General features: G+C 36.5%; 1 protein-coding gene and 1 long non-coding RNA gene across 10 annotated transcripts in view; one reads left to right on the top strand and one right to left on the bottom strand.

Moving 5' to 3' along the window:
- Positions 1–26,448, bottom strand: part of LOC100650471 (regulating synaptic membrane exocytosis protein 1) — a 151,178-nt gene that overhangs the window by 28,369 nt on the left and 96,361 nt on the right. For all 9 annotated transcript variants that reach the window (XR_007224167.1, XR_002307756.2, XM_012310919.3 and 6 more), the window contains 6 exons: positions 21,819–21,994; positions 18,856–18,924; positions 10,987–11,111; positions 8,444–8,556; positions 8,249–8,322; positions 6,930–6,988 (listed from right to left, as the gene is read on the bottom strand). Coding sequence is in view for 7 of the 9 variants with exons in the window: in XM_012310919.3 (XP_012166309.1) it covers positions 6,930–6,988; positions 8,249–8,322; positions 8,444–8,556; positions 10,987–11,111; positions 18,856–18,924; positions 21,819–21,994 (616 nt within the window). In the remaining 2 variants the exon portion in view is untranslated. The remainder of the gene's footprint in view (positions 1–6,929; positions 6,989–8,248; positions 8,323–8,443; positions 8,557–10,986; positions 11,112–18,855; positions 18,925–21,818; positions 21,995–26,448) is intronic.
- LOC110119348 overlaps positions 1–26,448 on the top strand; it is a 61,877-nt gene that overhangs the window by 30,300 nt on the left and 5,129 nt on the right. The gene's annotated exons all lie outside the window — the stretch shown is intronic.

Genomic DNA, 26,448 nt, shown 5'->3' with positions numbered 1-26,448 from the left:
CATGTAATACAATTGTAAAAAATTGTAAGATAAATTTATAGTCTATAACAAGTACATTTTTATATAGAAAGACTATTACGACGAATATTTTTCCTTCGCATGACAGTCTATCGCGACGTTAAACTGACTTCCCGCTTTAACTACGTACCTACTGTACAAAACCAGACATTACCATCGCCATGAAAGATGCGTCGTACGTTTCTCATCATTTGAGCATTACATCGCTGCGAAACTTTGTGTCGGTAGTACACGTCCAACGAAAAATCCAAGAAAAGAAAAAAAGAACGAGCGAAGAAACAGATCGAGCGCCTCCACGCGTCACTGCAGCTCGAACTCTCGCGTAAGAATCTCTCTCCTATGTATCTTCGTTTCTCTTTTGAGTTTATTTTCAACTTTATTTCTTCTCTTCTATTGTTTATTCTCTGAGTTTATTTCTATCTTTACATCCGGTTACACAGATTCGCGTGAATTATTAAATTCTTCAGGTTCCTCGCGTCGAGGACGGGCAACTGCATTGTTCTCGCCCGCTTGCAACGATCAACTACCAGCTAATTAGGAGTAAATGTTTATTGTTTGTGGACAGCGAAAGATATTCGGAAACGTGTGTCCATGTGCCTATGTATGCGTATCCGTGTGTGTGTATTTCTGTATGTCTGTGTGTGAGCTTCGACGGGAGCATGATCAACACGTCAGTCGAGAGCTCGGATCGAGACGGAATATCGAGCAATTCGACGGAATATCGTGGGACGAAAGCGGAAGAAAGGAGAAGAACGGTGACGACGCAACTCGCCCCAACTGACACTCTCGTATTCCGTTCTCTTTTCGTAGTCAGACGGTAACGCGCGACTAAAGGGATCTTTTCGGTGCTTCGAGCGGGGACGACTCACTCTCTCTCTCTCTCTCTTTCTTGCCACGAAAAGGCAGACGGGGAAAGCGGTGCTGTAACGTTCGTTCTCTCTCGCGAAGCTTCCAGGAGATATCGAGGTTTGATTAGGGTATATTCCGCTCTGTATTTTTCGCAGCGGACCGCATACGCTCGACGACATACACTTTCCGTCTGACTTTTCTCTTCGTCAGTCGCATATAAACTAAACGATCCTCGAGCGGTATGCGGCCGAAAAGCGCAAGTTTAGTGTAAAGATTCGCGTCTCCTTCGTGTTCTAGTTTATGAACGCGGTGCTCGCTTTTCTCTACTCTCTACTACGGTTACACATAAAACCGGTGCACAGACGCACACATTTCTTAGCGTTTATCTAGACCGATTGTCGTGCGCTCCTCCGAACAGCGTCAATTCATCGTGTAAAGCAGCGAACGAAGCAACCTTATATAGTCAAAGGGAAACGCGCTACAACGAACGCGATTACGCCGAAAGCATCTGCGTGTATATAGCTTCTTCCAACGATAAGAACGAAAACATTGATCGTTACGGAGGAAAAAGGACTGTCGTAACGATACGCTTCGTCGCACCAAATTTCAAAGCCAACGTACACAACCGTACAAATGCTGGTCCAAAGAAGTTTCGTTGCAGGTAACTCAGCCACCGTGGTACTTCCTCCATTGCATTCGGAGAAATTCCACGGAAACGTTATTATTTTACTATTACATCTTTCTAAACGTTCTAGTTCTGGTATATAATAGCGCATAACAGTTAAACGTTCATTTCATATCGTTTTCATTGTTCTATTATTCATATTGAATGGTAACTTCGCTTTAAACTGTGTCCACCCGAAGCGGATTTCCTTCAAAGTACATACGAGTACTTGAATTTATGCTAAAACGAGCAAACGTAACGAATTTGGCTTGAAAACCAATTACATATGTATGTTCATTTGAGCATAACTTACTGAACTCCATAATTACGATCCTTTAAAATATTCGGCATTAACTTTCTATTTCTACGTGAAAATATCACCAGCTACAGGGAATAACTCGATATTTTTTTGTTTCAAATGTTAAATATCCATACCTATAATATTCTTTTTAACTTTCTACATTTACTGTATACTGTATTTCTATTTAAAACGATCTCCACCCACAAATCATAAAACGAAACTGACGTCATTTCGATTACTACTCCGAACGGATTCACGCTCATCAAATAGTTTATTACGAAATGCTTCCGTTAAATGGAAATAACGTGGTTACGCGCATAAAGCATCGCCGAACTAAATATAAAATTTCATCCCATTCAGCGAGGCTGACTTCGATTGACGTCAGAGAGTGAACGCGCCTCCTGGATGGCCGACGTCAATTCCATAAGTGTTCGAATGAAGCGAAACCGTCGTTAACTGACGTTAGCCATCCCGAAGGGATGTATTCGTACTAAAATCAGTAACCTGAAGCACGCGAATTCAAATGTTTCCAGTGTTTCACGAATGAAACGCAAATGGCGCAAATATCGATAAAAGAACATTCGAAAACAAATTTCTTTGATATAACTATGAGCATACGTATACCACGCGTGTACTCGAAAAATTGTCCCTTTATATATTTAAAATTATGAAAGTATACAATTTAAAAGCATAAACGTCATCGAGGTCTTATATTTTTTAATTATTTTAAAACATAGAATCTATGGTGTTTGAAACGTGCTTAGTAAATTTCTTTCTGTATTTTTCAATTGTAGTAAAACATTTTATTTAACAGAAGTTAATATAGATAATATAGGAAGAATAATTACCAGATTTTATAACTTCTAGATTCAGCGGTTCTGACGTCATAGCTGACGAACGTGTTTATCTTAACATTAATCGCGAGTTGCGTTTCATGTTATTTCTTGATAAATTCATAAACTTTGTGCAACGTAGGGCTAGTGTGCGATATTTTCAAAATATATAGATATTTTTCCACTCTAACTAGAAATAATATCAAGATTTCGGTTAGATTAACGTAATTGTATACCATAAACGAAGTAATTAATGCCACGTTAATTGAATACCTCCTACGCAACGTAGTACCTTTGTATAACGTAATTGTAAATATGCAATGTGATATTAACACGATGATACGTATATATAATTTGTAACAGAGTATCCTGTATTATTCGGATATACTTTCTTAATTGAATCTCGCTACATGATATCTTGTTATGTCCAATAGAATCCCATTGGCACGAGTTACCTACAACCTTTGTTTTCTGCTTTGAAACCTTACTTGTTACAGTCGTATACAACTTTGGCCAACTATGAAATTTCGAGCTTATAATATAGAGTAATATGTTAACATCAGAAAGTAAGATTCTAAGATGCAGTATCTTGCAAACTCCTTCTGATATACGTAATTACAATAATTCTTACGAGAAACACCGAGACACGAAAGCGATACCTACAATAATTAGAAGAAGAATCCTCTATTGATTTGGTCCTGTGTCGTATTTACTTGTAATATTACATCAAACTGGAAAAGTATATTTTGCCTTTCGAAACTTTAACTAGGATTCCGGTTAATCTCTTTCATTACAGAGTATCTCTACGAATTAAAAGTTCAATGTGAAATTTACAAATTCCTTTTCCGTTTTCAACCGTACCTCTTAAGTTTATATTCTCTTCGAAGCCAGTTGAAAGTTTAACAGAAATAAAACGGGATTTCTACCGTTTGTTTTTCTTTCGCGCTACGAATACATACATCTTTTAAACTTAATTTCCGTGCGATCGATGAAAGACGAAGCTCCTCTCTCTCGACAACGAAGAATATTTGCACAAAGAATCCCAGGAATTCGTCGACTTATTAAATACGCGAACAACCAAGTACCTAGATCGCATTTTTCCATTTGCCTTCGACCTGCCTTTCCTATAATAGATCCGTAATATCCTCGGCGTTCCCCGACCGAATTACCAAACCAGATGCTTTCCGCTTCAGCGATAACGAAACACGAAATCCATCAGCTCTTCGTTCAAGAGCAACGCGATATTAATCGTTCCGTTTCTTTCATTGAAAGCAACGAACCGGACGAAAGTTAAGAAGAAGGCGAAAACATATAAAAGATTACGCGACTAATCGATAAAATAAATTACTTGCCTGCTCAAACGAAGGTTACAGTTTAAAACTCTCTCGTAACTTCAACTTAACAACGATCTTATTTATATATGACGTACACCTATTGTCAGAAACCCTGTATAATTATTTACAGATCCACCCAAAAAACAGAGACACATATTTGATGATACAGTCTATACAGGTAACGTGCTTGATCAAAGAACATGTAAGTATCTGTCATACAAAGAGTGATAGGAAAGTCGTTATGTCAAGCAAGCCCGACAATTGGCCCGAATTATAGTTTACACTGATGCATGGGTGATCCTTAGCTAAATAGCACCTAAAGTCGATACGAGAAAGCATATTCTCTTTCTCGTTCGTGGTTCTCGATAGTTTCTAACTGGAAGATTACGTTGTCCATGACGCACGTTATCGAACGAGACATCGATCCAAAGCATATATACGTATTAAGTCGAGTAAGTTTGATCGGAAAGACTCAACATTACGGAAACGTCACGATTTAGTTCCATTTATTTCTACGCCTATATTATTCCTAAATCCGTTGCGAAAACCGAAACGTGTTCACGCGTCGGTAATAATCCGTGATTTTTCCGCAAGATAGAACAGAGGAAACGTTTCTTTGTACTTTGTTGCAGAAAATGATGCAGACTGTAAAAAGAAAACGATGTTATACCTTTTGCTTCGTTCGAACTCTGTCGTGATCGTACAAACGTGAATTCTTTTAGAAATATCTTTCCTCGGTGTTGGATTAAAAGTGCATGAATTGAATGGTCGATGTGATCGAACGATTTTATGTTCATTACGCATCGAGCATCGATACGCAACAAAAGCTGCGAAATCAAAGCTTATGATAATTATTTAATTGATCAATTAGTCGGTAATTAATTAGCTGCGTTAATTTGTCTGATATCCAATTGTCAAGCGGAGCAAGAGCTAGCTGCCACGTGTTTCTTATTCTCTATTTCAAAAAGTCGATCATTTCATATACGTGAAAATATAGTTTCTGCTGGGAAATTTGTATAAAGCGTAGAATGCTGACAATAATAATTTCGTTTGTTACAACGTGTCGGCTTGATATGTATCGTTGAAAATTCGTATCGCACGAAACATATTAAAATTTGTTGATAATAATTTATTTCTAAAAAGGGCATTCCAAAGATGATTGACGGGAGTTAAATACTGTCAATACTTCAAACGTTTGAGAATGTGTATATAACTTTATATATTATATGTAAAAGTACATTTTATACCGTCGAATAATTATTTACATACTTCTTTAAACGATTTACACGCTGCTCAAAAATATGCGAAAAGTCAGAAACAATTTCATTCTTCATTTTACGTATTAAAGAATATTACGACACGGCAAAAGTGTTAAGACCCAATATGTGATAACGACGTTAGTGTTTGCGCATTACCAAGCCACGTGTAACTGTTTCATCATTTAAATTCTTTGTCTATAAACCGTTCAATTTTTAAACACAACGTCATCACTGTATCGAAAGATTATAAAAAGTATTCCAAGGATTTATGTAGTAATTGTGATATGTTTACCGTTAAGCTTGTTAAGACGATAGTTTAAATCTTCATTTTGTCGATTTCATAAGAAAATCACAAATAAATTAATTCCAATTTCACGTCATTAATTTTTATACTTTGGTGAAATCGATTATTAAACGTTATAAATCCACCGAAATATGTAAATATATATTACTTATAAGAGCAGCGTACATCTATTGAAACATTCAATTTCTTTCGCATGTAAAATTTAAATGAAATATGGAACGACGAGGCGATAACAGTAAGCGGCTAAAAACATTTTTTAGTTTATAGTACTTTATCAAAAAACGACGAGAACGGTAAGCTTCTAAAATTAAAATATTCTCTCTTTTTTTCGATACAAAACGTGTATAAAATTTGGTCTCAGTTATATCTATAGCTATTGCGTCCCTTTAACGAGGTGCGTCAGAATTGGAAATTTCACGGTAACTGAGGAAAATCGCGGCCATCCTCGTTTCATCGAAAACTGTACGCTCGCATCGCGATTTCAATTTTCCAAGTTCCGCGGTTTCATTACGAAATTCATTAAATTCAGACCGATCGACGGTTCAGCAAATATTTACGATTCACTCTCGCGTTCTAATACACGCACTGTGTACACGCAGCGCAAATTTGACACATTACCGATCGTAGAAATAGAACGGATACAATTTGGAAGCGAACATTTTCCACGAAGCAGAGTTCGAAACGTTAAAGCCACTTGGATCTTAGGTCGGGAAATTCCCCCACTGCGTTAGTGCATTAAAATTCAATGTAGCCGTCAACGATTTGTTCGCGAGGCAGAGAATTTCAACGATGATTCGCCTTGGCGAAATAAAACTGCGAAAAAAGGGGAGAAGAGAGGCGAAAGAGAAATTCAAAGAAAATTCGACTTCGATAGTTCGAGTTTCTCCTCCGTTCTTTCCGCAGACGAATCGGTGAAAATCATTTCGTACCCTCTGGTTCATATCGTAAGAGCACGCGTCATTACTTACATGGAATGTAGCTTTTTTACTACAGTCTGTCAAATCCGCTGTCGTCATCTCCTATTATTTTATATAATCGTGGTACACGTGGTACACGTGGTTTGATACATGTAAGTATAGAAATACGTACGTAACAAGTAAAATGGCTCGGTAGTCGCATCGGATACGGATCATGAGATATATACAAAGCGAAAGACCGAGAGAGGTGGTGATCACTTCCGGTTTCTAAAGTGTAGGTGGTGCTATTGCGCTTCACTTTCCGCTACACTAACAGAACTCGGTCTAATCGAGGTTTACTTCTCCCGTGTAGTTTATGCGTATGCGTGTACATTGCGTGGAAATGAGAGAAAGAGAAAAAAAGAAAGAGAGACGGTCACGTGTAGGTGTCAATTTATGAACTCGTTATACCGGCGTCTTTGGCAGTTTCCTGCGCGTCGGTGATGAGGGCGTTTTATCCGTTTCCCCTTCTGAAAAACATTTCAGGTTCGTCGTAAGAATAACAGTAAATAGAGACACACCAGGTAGTGTCGCATTTTAACTTTATAACCTGATATATTTGTTTTACTTTTAATGGCTTAGTTATTTTTTATAGACAGGGCCATATGGTTTTAGTAGAAACGGCGTACGAAATTGCGTCGTGGCGCAATAAAGAAACGAACATCGCATAAACTAATATATACAGGACATCTTCCTTTGTCGATATCTTCCGTTGACATAAATAAGAGAAAAATGTTATATAAACGTACGAGGTCATTGGAAACTTTATTGAAAAATTTGCGACAAAAGTACAAAGCACTAGAGGAATGACGATACACGGAAATAGATTAATATCGTATATAGCGCGTTTTAAAATGTTTGCTCTTTCTGTCAGTAAAAGACTGACGATGATAAAAAATAGAATTTATTACCGTGTAGAAAATTCATTTTATTTCAATTCAATAAATCAATCATCAAGTCTTTACGTACCAGTTCACTATACGTATTAATATTTACTTAAAACATGAGTAACGTGAAAATGGAATATGTATATCGAAGGACGAAGTTTATTGTTTCTCTCATATTTTATTTCATTTCATTTTTTGTTGTGACTCTGCGATAAAACTCCAACTAACCTGTGTTTGTGTTTAACATATATTTTTTTTATTTACACACATAAAACACATTCATAAAATTTGACTGAAGATACCGGGACACCGAAGTAACTAATAATTGACGTACCTACCAAATAATGATATAACCCAGTTTTTTTAAACAGAATGGATATCATATGGAAGTTAAAATCATACAGCTTTTGCTAAAAAATATATCTGCAGATATTAAAAGTAGGAGAAATATTTCAGGCAATAAAGTTAAATATGAACATGGTGTATTTTCAAATGTTCATTTGCGCTGAAACGATATGCAATAGTTTTCTACTTGATGCAATGCGCTGCACAACGCACAGATTACAAACTGTAATCCATATTTAAAGATAACATCGGAAGGACGAATGCACTACTACTGACAAACGCGTGGAATTTACTCTTTTCCCGCTTTTGCGCGCGTTAAAAACGCGTTTCTCTGTATCGCGCGTGACTGACGAGTCCTCGTTCCGTACAAGTTATCGATTTTAAAGCCGACGATGCACTTGGCCGACACTGTCAGCGTCTAACGATTAGTCGTTTTCGCCTAGTAGCACGTGTACATGACGATTTCGACGATGCTTTGCGATTCGTTCTCGTACTCACCCATCAGCAGTCCCAGACTTCCCGGCCCTTTTCCCGATGACGGCACAGCGGCTAAATCCTCCGGCAGGTCCCCGCTGCGTGTTTGTGACGCGTAAAAGCAGCGATAGTATACAATAAAGCAATTCGAATGACCAATCTGCGAATTCCATTCGTTCGACTACTTCTCCTCACCGGTCTGTTAGATATTATACTTACGTGTCGCCAGCGTGCTCGACCACCAACTCAATCACATCGTCGCCTCGTTCTGTTATTTGAAGGACTTCTTCGAAACTTCGATCTACCAGAGACATTCCGCCCCACTCAAGCACCTGCAGAAATACACAAATTTTTATTCGAGTCTCGTGGATTTCGTAGACGTGGTTCACAGACGAACCGGGATTTCAATCATTTCCTGTCCACGGACGGAGATATTTCGCGATATAACGTCGTTTCTGCGATATCATAAACCATACGAAACGAGAAACGAGAAAGAATTATTTTTGGAAGCATTAGAACCACTGTCTACGGAAAAGTCGCTTATACGTAAGCGTAGTCTATTACAAGACTCGACGATCGTCTACACCGGTCTACGAAGACCGAACATTTTGTTTCGTTACTATAATGAAGAGCGACGAGCAAGACGCTTTCATCCTATATCAGTACATTCGTTTATAGCTGCAATATAAGCTACCGGCAACGTTAACGCCAATCATCATGAGGGAAACGCGTAGCAACGAAAACGACTCGCTGCTGTTTCGTGGACAGGTGTACGTTACTTTCAATGGCCGCTGCATGGAAACGTACTTACTGTTGGCATGAGCGAGTCTAATGCGCGTCTATGAAACAACGCTTCGTAGACGGTGAGTCTTAGATGCAGAAAAGAATCATCTGTAGCTTTGACATTATTTTTTATCTTACCTTCTTTTTGCATTTCTATAACGACTACACCTAATTTTGTAAATTGCAAACGTATCGCTTTTAGATAGCTTAAATAATAATTCTTAAATAGTGTTCTAATCATTCTCGAGGATACTCGATGATACTCATTTTCAGTAAATCTTTTGATACTTATGGACGAGGGTGTACACCCAAGAAGTTATATAGGAGGAGAATAAACGAACTTACTGGACGATAAGAGACGGATAATTTGGTTCTAGGAGTAGGACATAGATTTAATCGCGAAATTATATGAAAGAAGTTTGAGCCGGCCGGTTATAATCAGACCAAGAATTGATCGCATCTGTTGAATCTAGAGAATTTGCTAAATCTTCCTACTGTCTTAATTGCCTCGATAAATTTTCTGTTTGAACGGGGATAAACCACAAACCTCGGTGAATTCATTATATTCGGTTCAAGTTATAATTTGCTGTAATACCTAACCGTCCATCTGACAGATAATTCTGTCGTCACTTGTATCATGTGTAAGATCCGTCCATCTGTCTCATCGACTCGTTTAGTATTAAAGAAAATATTGCACCGTAGTTGAAGTTTTAGGATTAGCCTCGTAAAAAGTAGAACTCTCGAGGAAATGACTTTAGTTGTTTCAAGTTTTCGATATAAGTTCGTATTAAATTTGTACAGCATATAGCACGATCGTAAAGTGTTCGAGTAGCTACGTAGAAATCATTGGCCGAAGTATTTGTGACAGACGCGATTGAAACGAATGCATTTAATAAACATAGGTGAGATTATGGCTCTATGAAAATTCTCTGCGCTTATTATCTTCGTTAAACTGTCGCGTATATTTGATATCTTTACGATTCAAAATTAAACGATCACATATTATTGAATTTGCACGATTTCGCAAGATATAGCTTTCCAGTCAACGTTCACGATTGCGGAACGTTTGCGTTGCACACAGCTGTCGATAACTTAATTAAAATCACAGCTGGAGAGAATGGTTGTCGATACTCGCACGCATTAACCGCTTGCAATATGTTAGCTGCTCAACAGTGGACGCAAGTTGCCAGAACATCTTTATTTTCTTCGGGATCTAAATGGCCATTAAATTTCTATACAACAGCCTGCATCCATGACACCAATTTTTAGTCACAAAGTTCGAACGTGTGATCGAATTTCTGGAAGAGCGATGCAGCAAATGTAATTTTAAAACGTGTGAAATTTTTAGAAAATCTTCTTCTTTTGAAATATTATATTGTACCAAAAATATGTACGAGAATTGATCATCGAATGATACCGAGGATGTGAATTTTCAATTATATTGCTTCTCTTTTACAATGTTGCCTTATTATATGTATATTTAATTATAGTTCCATGTAGTGTTAAAATTGTTTTAATATTACGCTTCATACTCCTACGTTCTTCTGAGAATAGAACAGTAATCATTTCAACAAAATGATTATAATTTTGATTACAGCAGGGAAATGAGATAGCTTCATTTAAAATTTGTATTATCACGATAATAGATATTATGGAAAAAGGAACCAGGATTATCAAATTACATTTGTACAAGTACAAATGTAATTCTCCGAAGATTTCAGAAATTAACACGCTCCATCCAATTTTTCCTACCCTTTCATATAACCTCAAAAATCATTGCATTTAAAACTTTCGAATAAATATCGAAACATCGTTTTCTGAAATAACGTGCCGCGTTATAAGAACATCCATGAATAAGAAATTCGTCAGAATAACGCTCTAAATTCGGAAAAGGAAAAGATACTTTGACGCTACACGCGCGTTTAATCTTCAACTTCGAACGAATACGTTAACGTGAAAAGAAGAGTACTAGATCCTACCTTGTCACCGCGTTGTACACCAGCTTTTGCCGCTGGTCCATCTGGCACGGTCCACATCACGTATGCAAAAGTACGTCCATCAGCCACTGTTTTTCCGCCGATTATCCTTAAGCCGAAACCAGCGGCTGTAAAAATCAGATAAACGTTCAAGGTAGATATCGATAGAACGTGCACGGTTCTGCTATGATGCATTAAATAAATTTTGTCGAACGTGCACGAAAGAATTTCGGAAGTTATAAAACAACAAAGTTCAGTGGAGTAACAAATGGATTGACAATTTCATAGTGCTTTCACGATGCTAATGTTGATTATCCGGATAAAAATTTCATCGTATTTGATGGCTGCGTAATAATAAATAATATCCGGGGAAGTTGAGTAGACACGCGGGAAGGCTGACCTTTATATTTGTAAATTGGTATTCATCGCGGTTGGTGAGTTCACCGACATAGTACAAAATTTCGCGGTATATCTGAAACGCAATCTTTTGTGCGAAATTCTAAATTAAACGAGCTTTACGGCTATAACGCGCGGCCTGTTTCACTCGTCAATCGATAACATGAAATGTCACTACAACTTTATTATTACGTGACACCTACAAACGTCACCTGTTCGTTTTTCCCTTTTTTTCTTCTTTTCATCACACTGCCGCCTCGTTACGATTGCCCTGTAATCCATATTGAAAGACTACCTTCCGATTTCCGCGCGGTGCACAAGTTAATGGCGTATTGGCGAGATACGTTGAAAGATCGGTATGTACACAGAGTTATTGCGAGTAGATATGAATATTGATGAGCCTGGAGAAACTGCCTCCGACTCGGTTAACACTGGTTTCCCGGTGATTCGTATTGTACGTAATATTTAGAATCTTCGTTTGTTAAGTACAAACTAAAAAGTTTTGTAAAAAGAATAGAATAGAATAGTGAAAAGAAATAACGTAGAGTAAAAACTTTGTTGACTAAGTATTATCAGTGTTATTTAATCTTCGCTGATGTATTTTTACAATTAATCGAAGAAAATTACGTGTTATTAAAATGCACAACGAATCGAGTTTGTTAGTCAATAAAGATATATAGTATAATAATTAAAATGTCGTATCTTTTATTGAAAAATGGTAATTCATTAGGGTATAGATGGAAATGTAGACAAATCGTTGAATCCAATAATTGCGAGGACACGAGTGCTTCTGTGACTCACTGTAAATGTATCCTGTAGATTTCGTGGTTTATTAATTTTCGATCGAGATATTAAGATATATATTAATTATCACACATTTCCTCTTTCCAGTTGAATCGTGGAACAATTTTATATCTAAAGAGCGATTTGAGTGATTGAAAATAGAAGCAACAGAGAACGTTGAAGTGTTGAAGTTAAATCGATATTAGCTTAATTCTCTACAAAAGATAAATGGTATTTTTTCGTGTAAAAAAAAAAAAAAAAGAAGAATAGTCGAACGTGATAGTTAACGATCCAATTAAAAAATGCTCCAGAACATGACCTATGCAGGCAAAAAAAAAGCCTCACACTTTTGATCATTTTTATAAAACTTTTTAATTGCTATCTGAATCGATGTTTATTAACTTCAACAGTATAATTTCCGTCTACCATCGAATGTTTAACGTTGATCGATAGTTTCAAAGAGCGCAAAATTTATCTCGCTGGTAATCTAACAAAATTAGAATCCGTCGTTGAGCTCTACAATCAAAGTAAAGCAACGATTGAATTTCTGTTATCATACGTCAATTGCCACTAATTTTCATCCAAATACAAACTCAGAAAGTCAAACTCGGAAACGTTAATTTTATCTAAGCGAAGGAGATTACACAGTTCTAGACGAGCGAAAGCAAACGACAAACAATGGATATTCCTCTTGATAGATGTTCGAGTAACGAAGTAAGCGCGTGATTAACACCGAATTAATTTAATGCGACGACTACCAGGACGATTAATGAACCACGTTAGATACGCGACATAACGTATATAGCAACAGGTTTTAGGGGATTTTAGCGCGATATAGCAATTGCTAGATTAACGAGTCCGTAAGTCATACGAACGAAAGAGCCAGGCTAATCAGAGTCGTTAATCGCCGAGTTCCTCGCGGAAATTTCACTTCGAGTCGTCTCTCCTCGTTCCATCGTTCACTCTAACGAATTCTTCGCTTATTCTTCCGATGAAAGCTAAGGTGGAACACAGCGTTCATAATCCTGGGATGGATAAATCGAAAAAGGGAAAAAAGAGCGGTCGAAAATTGAACGAAGTAGAAGGTCGGACGATGAAAAGTTCGTTGCTCGTATGAAGAGAATCGGGCAGAGTTTTGATGGGCGTCGGCGCGGGAACGCCAATCAAGGGCCGTCATTCAGGCTTAATTAACAGGCTGGGAACAGCGGACCTGCGATAAGGTCTGCAGCCGCAGGCTTGCTCTGGTAATGACGTTGCAGCGCAATTATCTGATCGGTTGGCCGTTTCTCTGCGGAATTTTCGATAAATACTTCGCCAGCCGGAGTCCATCTTGTTAACGTTTGTCCACGGGACGAACGTTGGGCCCAACGGGGGTTCGTGAAAATTTGCCTCGCAGATTCGCGGCAAATCGAATTTCCCGTCGCCCTTTCTCCGAAGCGATCGGATTAATTCGCCGAACAGAGCCGGCTCGCTCGCGAAAGTGCACAGATAACACGCCAGCATAATACAGCGAAAAGACGCTTCCAATTACGCATTCTCGATCCTCTGGACGTTTATAAATCTTTATAAGGTTGATTTAAAACACGCGAAACGGAGAGAATTTAATGCACGAAGACTGAACTGGGTTAGATATAAATGTTTGATGGATGAGGATGAGAGATATTGATACAGGAAGAAGATGAATAGGTTCGTTTTTCAAACTTTTTTACTGTATCATTTCGTGAACTGAATTAATTAAAACTCTCGAGGATATTGTGAATGAGATTTCTCTGTATGATTAGAATGAATGTTATGTAATAGGTTTTATATCGATATTTCTTTTCATTTCCTTTTTTTTTCTTTTTTACAAACAACACTCTTTTTTTTTGCTATCTATATTCTTATTCCTGAATAAATATGAACAGAATATAATAATATGCTGAAGAGGATATTTATAAACTTTCCTCGTTTAAAAGATACGAATACACGCAATTTGCATGATCAATTCTTATTCCAGTTTGCAGAACTTGACCTGCTTCCACTTTTATAGATTTTAATTAGCTAGAAGTTTTCTAACGATGTTATTTATAATTGGCTGCGAATTCTTACCTTTTTGTGATAAAATAGAATGTTTAAGCAGTTTTATGGTAATTTGACTGTTTATTTAACAGTTTTACCATCTCTTTCGTTCCCTGGGATATCCATATGCGAGGGAAGCTGTTCAAATATAATATAATACTTTCACAATAGCCAGATCGTAAAATCAGTGGAACGTTAATGTAAATGTGTTTCGTATATTGACACGAATATGTCGACAGAAATGTAAGTGGATAAAAATTTGTAATTATGACCAAAAAAGTACGTGAAAATAGATATTTAACATCTGGTCGGTGTATTGTATGCAATATAAGGAAACGAATAATCACACATAGATCACAGATTGTATTATATTAATCGATAGAGTGTCGATGAAGTGTCTCGATGCTAGAAGGTGCATTTCGAAAAAAAAATTTCTCTACACTTAAGTCAAATATCCTGTATACCTAGTGAAATTGTATTAAGACTAATTACAGTATTTATTTCAAAATTTGATATTGAAGTATTTCCAAGAATAGTTAAAGAAGCTATTTTTAATTCTAGCTTTTTAAGGGCTATTTTTGTACAAAATACTGTTTATCCACATCTTTGTCCAATGTACTTTATCAATTACTCGTATATTTACTATAATTCGTACTTTTATTTCATTTCAATCTAATAGTGCAAATTAATATATTATAAAAATATAAACAAAGTACTATAAATTAAAATTCAATTCACGTATAAAATATTACATTGTCTACCTTCTGTGAATGCGTTTCGAACACTTGATATAGCATAGAAGTTCAAACAATTGTACAAGTAGCACGTTTATGAAGTTATATAATGACTTTAAAACGACTTAAAAAATAGTTCAACTCCTTTATGACCCCGTTATTCCTTTGTGCTCTTTATAAATGTCCCCTAAAAAATCATGCAAAAGCGACTCAATCTAAAGTTATTACAGAAATCTGCATATATAGTTCCTCCCATACAAAGCGTGTTTGAAACTGAAGTCTAAAGCAAGTCAATTTATCACCATTACAGCTTTCTTTCATTTTCCAGCTACGACCACCACGCTATGTCCTATTTTATATGCCCTATAGCGTTTTTGTGAATTTAAAATATTCATGAGATTTGTCCCTAATTCTAGTTATGGACATCTTTTCTAATATCCAACTATATGTACAAGAAGGAAAAATAAGATCGACTATTAAAATTGAAATTCTCCGGTAAACAGAATTAAACTAATACCGAAAGTTAATTTTCCTCGAGCTAGTACCATCGATGGTGGTAGAGAAATCTTGAGTTACTCCTGCTCGCCATTAAACAAATTTTTTCTTGTTATTTCATAAAAAGATGATAAAGTTTTCATAATGAAAGTCTTCGAGAAAGTATTCTGATAAGTCAAGAAAATATTTAATATATTTCAAATGAATGTTTTAATAGAACAAGTAGCCTTGGTAATTTTTGCATCGTTTTGCATTATGTAGACAATTGATTTGAAATGCTTTTAAAAGAATGTAACGCCATTGTGTGTTTGATGCAATGTAACTTGATTTCTCTGCCATTGTTTTCCTAAAGAACAGAGAATAAAATAACTGCTTGCGTTTAAATCCACGAGTTGAGAAAAGAAACTTCAATTCTATCGTTTACGATTGAATTTCAATCGAGCCAAACGTATGGAAATTAGAGAAGATTGTTGCATACGTACACGATGAGATAAAAAACTATACTATGCTACTAAACTCATGTCGCGTATAGTTTCAGTTTTAGAGAAAAATTGTTTATGTTAAAGAAGCAATTACTCAAAAAATGAAAGTACTCTTCTAAAGGACTATAAAAGTAGTAATATCGGTGACTATCAAATCTAAAGGGAGTAATACATTTTTATATTCTACTTTCCGTGAGAGGTAGCTGGAAATAGGGAAATTCTGTTCGTTATAACAGCTTCTGTTCGAGCTTGACATTTCCACGATATTCACATTTGTTGTAAATCATAAATAAATATAATAGAACTGCTGAAAACAAGAACCAGAGTAAACAAAGGACAAAGGAGAGAATTGCTCAATGCCTGAATAAATCATTCCCGTACAATGCGAAATTTTATTAACTTGTTGTGTAGTATTCGTGCAGGAGCTCGTTTGACAAACAATAACGAATAAGAGTCGCAGCAGACTCGTTTGAAAAGGATCGTGATTCCGTGCTAAACAGCGCAAGGCGCGAATAAAAAAAAATATTTGCATGAAAGGAAGTCGTCATTGAATAGATTCGCTGAAATGAACGAGGAATTCAAGAGAAGCGAGAAAATTGAATTTCAAAGCAACAACAGGCTGCCTCGAAAGAAATTATGGCTGTTTGGTTCGAACGCTCCGAACATCGTTCAAAACCTATTTATTTACATAGACACTTAAAGAAAATTGGAACGGGAGAAAAAGAGCGGCTGGAGATGAGAGAAATAGGAAGAAAGGAAGCTGTTTAAAATCGCGCTGTACCAAAATTCAACGGAGTCGACTTTCTCTCAAATGTAATTTCACCTGTAACGATAATTTGATCCAACGTTGATGTAAGGTTAATTATAACGATAATACAAAAAAGGATAAAGATTGGCACCTAATCTGTGTTGCCAGCAACAGCCATTCAATTGTTAAATAACACTGGAAACGCATGTAATGCGCGTATTTTTCTTGTTGATCTGCATTAACAGTTCTAATTACTTTGTCATTTTTTTTTTTTTTATATTTTTTACTTTGGTCATCAAAATTGTAATTACGTAACGTGGTACAATGTATATGATCGGATAGGTATGAAGCCTATAGGATATGTACTGCCTCGAGTGTTAAGGACTCTTGCATAACTAGAAATATTTCACTGCGAAATTAATGAGAGAGATAAAATCAGGTTATTTATACTAGATACAAATCTTTTAGGGTTACTAGTATCTACTATAATTTTATATTTTACTATATATATCCGAGAGTAATGCAAAATTTCTATCTACGAGTAGATGTACTCTTAAAGTGGTGCACTTAACAACATTTTGTGTCTTGCACTCTAAAGGCTCGTACGAAATCGTCCTTAGCCATACCACATAAATGTAAAATGTATGAGACAGAGAAGAATAGCTATACGCAAAGGGAAATGAGCCGCACATTTAGACATTATCTCTACGTATATAGCGTGAAATGGACTTTTGTGTAGAACCGTGTGCAAAGTATTTACGTACAATGTGTCAAAAATATGCGTGTGTACGATAAGACGTGGAAATAAAAAATTTAATTAATTTTATACAGTAACGATAAAAGATAATATACAATGAAATGCCGGTACTCTCTGAAGTCGTCTTAAGACGAAACTTATCTCCATTCACTGCTACATCATTAAATCAAACAAAACTATTCAACTTCGAACTTTAAACTTGGAACTTCAACAACGTCTAAAGGTCTCTGACAAATAACTGATTTAATTAAACAGCACGCGTATATATTTCAAAGTAGCGCGCTAGTTATTTAATTATTCGAATTATTATTTATCTTGTTCGTGAAACTTTTCTTCATTTTGGAAGATTCTGTAAAATGCCATTACTGCTTTCTATTCGATTGTAAAATTTTCAGTACAAGATATATACTTCGCAGATTTACGACTTCCATATATCTTTATCCAACAAACGGTTATCGTATTGGAAAGATTAAACAACGTTTTGCACAAATTGTGATCAAGATAAATACTTCGTACATTCGATTTAACAACCCTTCCTCTAGTTAATCCCTCCTCGCCCATCTTTGGCTAATAAATCTGCTCTAAATTTATGAGAAAGGCAAGCAAAATCAACCGATTGACGAATAACATTTTTACCAATATCGTGGATGAAACTCCAGAGGTATGAAACTGGAAATAATTGTTAGTATCAATAATATCGCCGTTAACGCGAGTAAATTCGTTGCAATAGACTCATGCATGCATCATTGGTTTCATTCACAATTTCATTCACAATGGACACAATCGACCATTTTAATGCGTTCGTATGATATCTTTCTATTGAATTACTCGCGTATAGGTTTTATACTATTCACGAGGCTCGCCTATGATTAAATATTAGATACGGAAATTAATTTTAATTTGTTCGTGTACTATTAAGGTCGTCGTTCGTTTTGTCGTACTTGATTTTCCCGAACTTGATGCCCTAATCAATTCACTGCCCTGTTGTAAAGGAGTGAAAAGTGAGCAAACTTATCTGGCAACTCAACGAATAATTAAATATGACGCGTACATCGGCTAGACCCACGTCACTGTTTTCATTACTTTCGCTCTATACCAACCTTTATGACCGCGTTTTATCTCGTTTACCCAGCTGGTTAACTGCGTTCTGTATCCCTGAATATCTACACGCACATTAAACGTTCGATTGGATTCGAATAGTGGCTCGATATTCGAAAATAAAAATAGGGAAATATCGTGTACGCTGAACATGGCTTTACGCCCCCGCTTCTAGGTATTACAACGTCCATCTATCTCGTATATAACGAAACGAAAAATCGATTAATATTATACTTAAATGACGGATAATACGGAAAAGAGAAAAAAAGTCAGAATATGTAAAAAAGAAAATCAATTCGTGTTAAATTATCGTGTACTCACTCCTGTGCCCTTTGTCTAAAGTTGGATCTCTTCTCAGTTTTATCCTTCTCTTTGCATTCACCCATGGCGCTGTAATGAACAATAAAATAAAGTGTGGACATTTATTTTTCGATTCCGATTTAAGAGAACGATTTATTCATTTTACAGAAATAGAATAAATGGTAGAAGATCAGTCGTTTTTAAAAAAGAAAATCTGCTTTCTCGCAACGAGACAAGCGATCTTCGAGAGTATAAAGAAAAATGTGTTTCTGTTAATACCGACGGTCAATTGATAACAAAAGAGGAATCTTTGACGCGTCGAGGAAGATTACGTTAGTTTTCGTTTTTATAATGCAGACGCGTAACTTCCACTCGATGTAGCGTGAAAGCGATTTCGTTTATACTGTACCCCGAATTCTAGTATCGATCGATGCTCATTCTTGCAGAAAGTGCGGTTTGATGTCTCTTAGTATTTTTTTACTAGTGCTGGATATTTTCGTGAAGAGCAGCCAAACGAAGCTGAACATCAATTGACAAAATGTTTCCTCCGCATCGTCGCGAAAAGATTGACAATCCAAGTTCAAGAAACAAATTGAATGAGAATCATCGTTAAGAAAATTGAAAATCATTTTATTACCGAAGCGATTTCATTCTTTAAACAATTTTCTTGTGTACCGTATCGTTCGGTTTGTTCCGCGCTTATGTTGTATACCTCCGTCAAGCGAACTTTATGGAATTTTTGTAAAGCTTATTATTTATTGAACTATCTGGAAATATCCAGCAGGCTAGACACTTCTATTTTCGGTCGAAATTGAAATTTTCCAGAAACTATCGTAGAAAAGCTTCTCATATCCGTTTTATGACGACCTTCGCAGGAATCTGTAAACTGATAAAATTTCATATCCCGCTAGATCCGTTAGAAATTGCATCGAAAAATCGGGTTTATCTTTTGAGATAATCTTCACCTTGCTTTATGTTCAGCCCATCTTTTTTTATTTTCCTATTTGGACAACTTTATCCCGACGGATATACAGGTACTTTCATTCGTTTGAAAAATATCCAAAGCAGGTGCTACATCCAAAGAGACTTTAAAGGAGAAGAAGATTCTCCGTATCTTGTTTTATTTGATTCCAAACTTTCCTACAATATACTTAGCGTAGAGAGAATAACAGGTGCTATCTTTCAAATCTGCATATAGCAAGGTACACGGGGTATATTTGCATTCAGACAAAAATATTATCGTATGAATATTAGCATATGGATTTTGTGATATCGTTGTAAATACTTTCCAGTATCGCTATATCTTTTCTCGTATCTTTTCGCTAAAAATAACTTTTGCTTTTAATTCCGAGCTTTTTATAACTCGATGAGAAACCTGGTTTCTTATTTCAAATATATTTTGAATACGTAGAAAAATTAGGAATATCGTATGTTTTAACATACGCCGCGTAAGATGAAACTCGACGTTTAATTAATTTTTCAAGTTAGATATGTAGGACAATTTTTCAATTGAACAAAATCCGACGGCTTGAAATAACCAGCTCTGAAAACTGTTCACCGATGGAAATTGCAAATTTCTGCGTTAAAGTAATTTATGAAATTTCCTTTCTCCTTCTAATAAGAGAAAAAAGTATTAAAAATAACCTATTTCATCTCGAGCACGATGAAAAAAGCGACGAATGATTACGTAAAACTGCTACTAGAAACGTTTTGTCGCAAAGTTTTTTTATCAGAATTTTCTCTGATCATTACCATTTACTGAGTTTTTTACGCTTCATTGCCTTAATATTTTTATGCGCGGCCTTTTTTCACTTTTCCCCTGCGGATTCATTATACACATTACTATCAAACAATTTTTGTAAATGTCGCTTTCAACGTTCACAAAGCTGTTTCCTATTATAACGAATGAGCTTGAAAGGATATTCCGCTTTTTACTAGAAAAAGCACGATTCCAGATTGTCCACCAAATTAAATTCCCCATTCCGAATTAAAGGAATTTAATTATCAGCAGAGGAGAAAGCGTCCTATTTAGAACATAATACACCGACCAATTTCTTTAGATCTGCCTGTCCGTGTTTTATATGTTTAGCTTTGAAGAATTTGCTAATGTGAACTGTTCTTCGTTCTTCCTTTCATCGCTAATTCATTTGCTTCCTATATTCGTTGATTTTTTTAATCCAATGCGCACGGTTTCCTAAGAACTTTGCGTTTAAAATCCACGACCTTTTTCTCTCTTCGAGATCTAACGTAAATAAAAATTTGAATCTCATTAGAGAAGTGGCCTCAAGAATTGAAGAATAATATCGTCTCTGTTGGACTTGAGAAAATAAAATAACAACGTAGAATAAAGGAGACGAAAGAACATAAAAAGATACAAAGTAAAATAATCCAAGGGAGAAAGAGAAAGAAAACAATAATTAAAATAATAAAATTGAAATTACATTCAGCAAGAAAAAGAAGAGAGAAATACCTTGCAAGAACGAGGTTCGTTGGATAATTAACGAGAAAAGTTACAAATCTCGAAAGCGTCCCGTACGAAATACACGCTATCACGTACCACATCGAGAAGAGGATATAAATAAAGAGAAATTTTCTCGCGTTATTCGTTTTCCTAATTGGATCAGCGTAAATGGCGCTTTCGTTCCATAAGCAGCTGCAATGACCTAAATTCGACATTTAAACATTCGACTGCATCTCGGGTCCATTTAATCTCCGTATCACCCTTCTACTTAACGATCTCCGATAACGTCGGTATTAGTGAAACATTATATCTCTGATTTTAGTTGCGTCAAGCATCCTACGTAGCAAGACTTTTGCTCGAGGATCCGTGAGAGATGCTCGAAGCACCAAGATAACCGTCGAAGTTATTGTTAGCAGATAACGCGCCTCGGGCGCGAAGGAAGCAATGAAAATTTCGCGACGTGCTAATATCAAATAACATTGGAGGTATACTTTAATGAAAGATTCTACTACGAGATACTTACTCATGTCATTGTCCGCGTGATGGATAACGATCTTGATACTTTCTCCATCCACCAGGCTTCCTTGTCGAGCAAGCTCACGATCTTCGGCCGCGACTCTATTCACAGCCGACGGAGGTACTTTGGCAGCTCCTGAAGAACCCGAAGATGCCAATCCCTTTATCGCGTTTATATCCGGTCTGAAATCAAAACGTCACCAGTTGATTTTATATCGGAATACGGAAACATCGATGAGAAGTAAGAATGATGGAAAGGAGAACGTAGGAGTAAAAAAGGAATATTGGAATATCGAAGCTTAACTGTAACCAATCATGTACACCTACACAAAAGTTTTCATATTTTATACGAAGAGGAGACACATTTTGATTTATTTAATTCTTCGTTGAAATAAAAAGAACAAAACACTTTGGTTTATTCCATTAATTGAAAACGATACTTGATACTTGAAAAATATGTTTGATGTGAGCTATGTAGACGTTTGTGCGTTTACGAAAGATTTAAATTTACAAGAACACGAATGTACATAATTTGCAAAAATGTATAAAACATCCAAAGTAAGGTACTTGCTGTAACATTTCAAGGATGAGGCGATTCTCTATTTACGTTCCATTTCTTTAATCCTATTTATAAAAACTGGAATTTCCATAAAAATTTGCCAGCTATCGATAATTCATTTTTATGTGAAGCGAAAACCGTACTACATACGAACGATATATTTTTTCGTATAACCTTCGCGTCAAATCCTAACAGTTTAAAAATCATACGATGAAAACGTTGGATGAAATATTTCGCAACGATGATTTCATCATGAAAAATATAAAGAATAACTTACTACACGCGGATACATGTTTACGATATCGCAACTGTACGATGCAAAAATAGATCTCATTATTCGTTCGTTAAATCATAACGTTTTGCGGGATTTCAGTTTTGCTAAATTCCCGAATTCCGTCACGTTATTAGTGGAACCAGAACACAATGCAGAAACTTGCTAAATTCAGTTTCCAGGTTGTCTATTTCGTTTCGCTTCGGTATCGATAATTAATCGTGCGTAGCATGAATCGATTAATTTGTGCAAATTGAGATGATTTGAAATTACGAGAACAATCGTGATTTGAGACAGTGCACCGTTTTCGCTGTCTCTTTGAACTGAATTTAATTGCGTTTATCTGTTGGTACGCGTTTCGTTCGTGTTTTCCGCGAAGAAAAATTGATTCCACAATGGAAAGACAAAAATCTCAACCAGCACTCATTTAGAGGAAGAATAAATTTCTCTGCTCCTCTTTCTCTTAACGATATGTTTCTTTCGAAATCTGTAACAGAATTAATTACGAAATAATAGAAGTAAATTCTATAACGTTGAAATAGGAAGCGCAAATTTATAAATACTACCAACCTATTAATTAATTCAGTTTCCCACAAAATTACGATCAAACGTTCTGGCCAGCCGAATCGAATGAAATCAGAGCCAGCACCGTTTCAACTAGTCGAAATACAGAAACAAATTCTATTCCCTGGTATTTCGTGTACCAAAACTCGGTAATTACGATCGAATCCTCTTACAATGCTGCTTCGTTTAGAAACATTTGAATTAGCAGAGAAAAACATACCGATTCGAGGTTGAGGGCGGAGGGCTCTTATATTCGTCATCTCCGTCTTTCTTTCTCCATTTCCACGCGAAATCCTAATTAATCTGCTCCTCGAGCGAAGCAACTAAAACGACCAGAATACTTTAGAACGCTTTTGCCACGGTCGGGAAGATCGAGTGGCTTAAGTAGGTTCATGCTCGAAAACCGCTGAATTAAGTGAAACACGGCATTCCGCGTGGTTTCTGCTCGACTTGCTCGTGATTTGAACAATCGGTACGACCGATTTGAATACATCCACGGGGAAAAAAGCCTGGGATGGTGATTAAGCGTCGTTGAAAAAAAGAAAAGAAAAAAGAGAAAAAGAAAAGAAAAAAGAAAAGTAAAAGTTGCCAGTTGCTGGATATACCGTCGTGAATTATCGTGGATCTTCCGGCATAATCACGCGAACTTTTCCAATAACCGAGAATTCAGTGGAAAAAACACAGTGAAATATTTTTCACAGCAGTTTTAATCGTTTCTGAAAACTTTGCCAGTCGGAACGGTCTGATATCTGGCCGTTGAAGCTCAAACTGTTTCTTTTTAAAGAACCATCGGTCAGTGATTTTAATCCCTGGTTCGGTTGCGATTGGCTGACCTTTACTTAACTCTTTGCCAGACCACCTTAATGGCTCTGCGCAACATTGCATCACGACCTTGATATTGGATTCGAGATATCACAGTGCGCTGCAAGCAATTTCGTGAGAGCCTGGAGAGTTTCAAAAATATGGAAATTGACCTTTTAAGTAAAATTTGTTACACGTGTGGATTTTCTAATTACGATTAACTGTTATCGTCGATATTGTCGCGAATTTACCAAAATTGTTGATTTTATCGTAGTTATAAAATGTAAATTGATGATTATTTGAATCGTCCCAATGTCCTCGTATCTTATTAGTTTTTTACAAAATTCTAGAAGAATTTTAATGGCGTTATTATCTTTGTTCATTACCTTTTATTATTTTCTTTATTCTCTTCGTTTATTGCTTCGAATATATCATAGACTTGTGTGGATTATGAGAAAATATATATTATTAGCCGATTAATTGTCCAACAAATGTACCGTTTATCGATTAATTTTAAGAATTAGACATTTTGATCGGTAGCTTCTTTTGCTTTCATCGTGCCTATCTTTCGTTGTTGTGGGCGAAACTGCGATGATAGTGCGATAGTTATCAAAATATTTTGATAACTGGTGAATTCATCGAGTCCAGTGTAATTCGTATGTTCTTTCCATTCGATCCATCGTTCGGATACATTTGTGAATAGTAAAATAGAACATTGTCGTTTATTTGAAGAAATAAAAACTATATTCTGATCCGCGGATAAAAATCGAGACAAAATCGGTGATTGAAGCATTACACACGGAATACATACAGAACCGTGTCGGAACGATTAGAAATACAAAAACGGAGATAAAATACCGTCGATGTTTCATCCTTTTGTTCTTTCCCTATCCCTCTCTTCTTTCACCTTCGTCGACGGAGCTTTTTGTTACTTGCGCATGTATTAAATGCGTTTTTACGAAAAGATAGTTAATTGGAGCGATATATCAACTTCGATCCAAACAATATCTCTTGATATTCTACGTTATATCTACAATTACACGTATATGAGTGAGTATCAAATACCATGAAAATTGATAATTTTCAATGTAATTACGTCCAGCAAATAAATAGGCAATTCTGATTTTGAAATCGTCGAAAACAAAACGTGTGTTTCCCTCTGAATGTCGCAGTATAAACACGGAACACCGTCTAATCTACTTTCAAGATCGTATTAACTTCCCGAAAACGAAGGAACACCTTCGTCTTCGAGGAGAATGCAATTGCCGGCGTAATTCGTATGTACGCAAACCTAATGAAATTCGAGAAACAGTCTCGTCCCGGATATTAATAACAAGCCAGTTGGCGGGGACACGGCTGAAAATTCGCGGAAATTCGGGATGCGCGGAACTACGATTACTCGTGTACAGGAGAAACGAGGCTGCAGCCGAAGCAGGACGTGTTCGCGGGAGATTGCATAAGTGTGGCATTAATTATTTCTGTAGTGGCGGGAACGTGGTGTTTGCGATCTACTCGACTTTTTGCTGCTTCCGCGCCCAGCCCTGCACTTACGAGGGTAGGAAAGGGCGGAAATGCCGGCAATTTCCCACTCACGGACGGGATCTCCGGGAATTACACCGCTTTTTAACGCTTTAATCGTCCAACGTCTTGCCTTGCTTCTTATTTTCCTCTTGGAAAAACAATTACGAGATACGGGTTTGTACAGCGTCTTCAGGCGCAACGTGTACTCTACTGCTGATTCTAAAATGGAATATAAACTGCGGACGAAGAGGAAATTTGTACGGTGGAACCTCGATTATCCGAATCTCTGTTATCCGAATTCTCTATTATCCGAATCCTCTGTTATCCGTACGTTTCATTATCCGAGCACGTTTCCCATGTGGAAAGTTCAATTCTCTACAAGAATTTTTGTTAACTACCAAGAAAAGAGAGATACAATTTGACAAGCAATTAAAAGTATCGCTGTTATATGGTGGCATCTGCTTGGGTGACCATTAAATGTGTGATACGAAAAAGAGCATGGAAAAAACCGGCGAACTACATCGAAGAGACACCACGCAGGAGGAAGTGAAAGATATTATTACAAGTGCAGGAGAAACTCCTTCTGCGTTGTTGCAGAAACGCTCTTTCAGAATTCGCGATAACGTCGATATGATTGAATGATTTCAACGTGCTGAATCGTTCTTCGATTGATCGTGACGTTGACTAATGTTATGTGTGCTTGGAATAACGGATTGGTACATGAATATAATGCGGTAATGATGACATCCTTCAACATTTCCAAGTATTCCGAGGCTTTGGAAATAGAGTCAAGATGGTAAGAGGCACGAAAAGAATGTAATCTTATCGAATTAAATCTTCTCAAAATGTTGTGCGATTCGGCAGCTAAACAGATTCGGAATTCATAAGTCTTTAGCATATTTTATTTCATTATTTATGCTT

Source organism: Bombus terrestris, chromosome 1 (genome assembly GCF_910591885.1).
Source record: "Bombus terrestris chromosome 1, iyBomTerr1.2, whole genome shotgun sequence".
NCBI lineage: Eukaryota > Metazoa > Arthropoda > Insecta > Hymenoptera > Apidae > Bombus > Bombus terrestris.
This window is presented reverse-complemented; position numbering and strand designations above follow the sequence as displayed.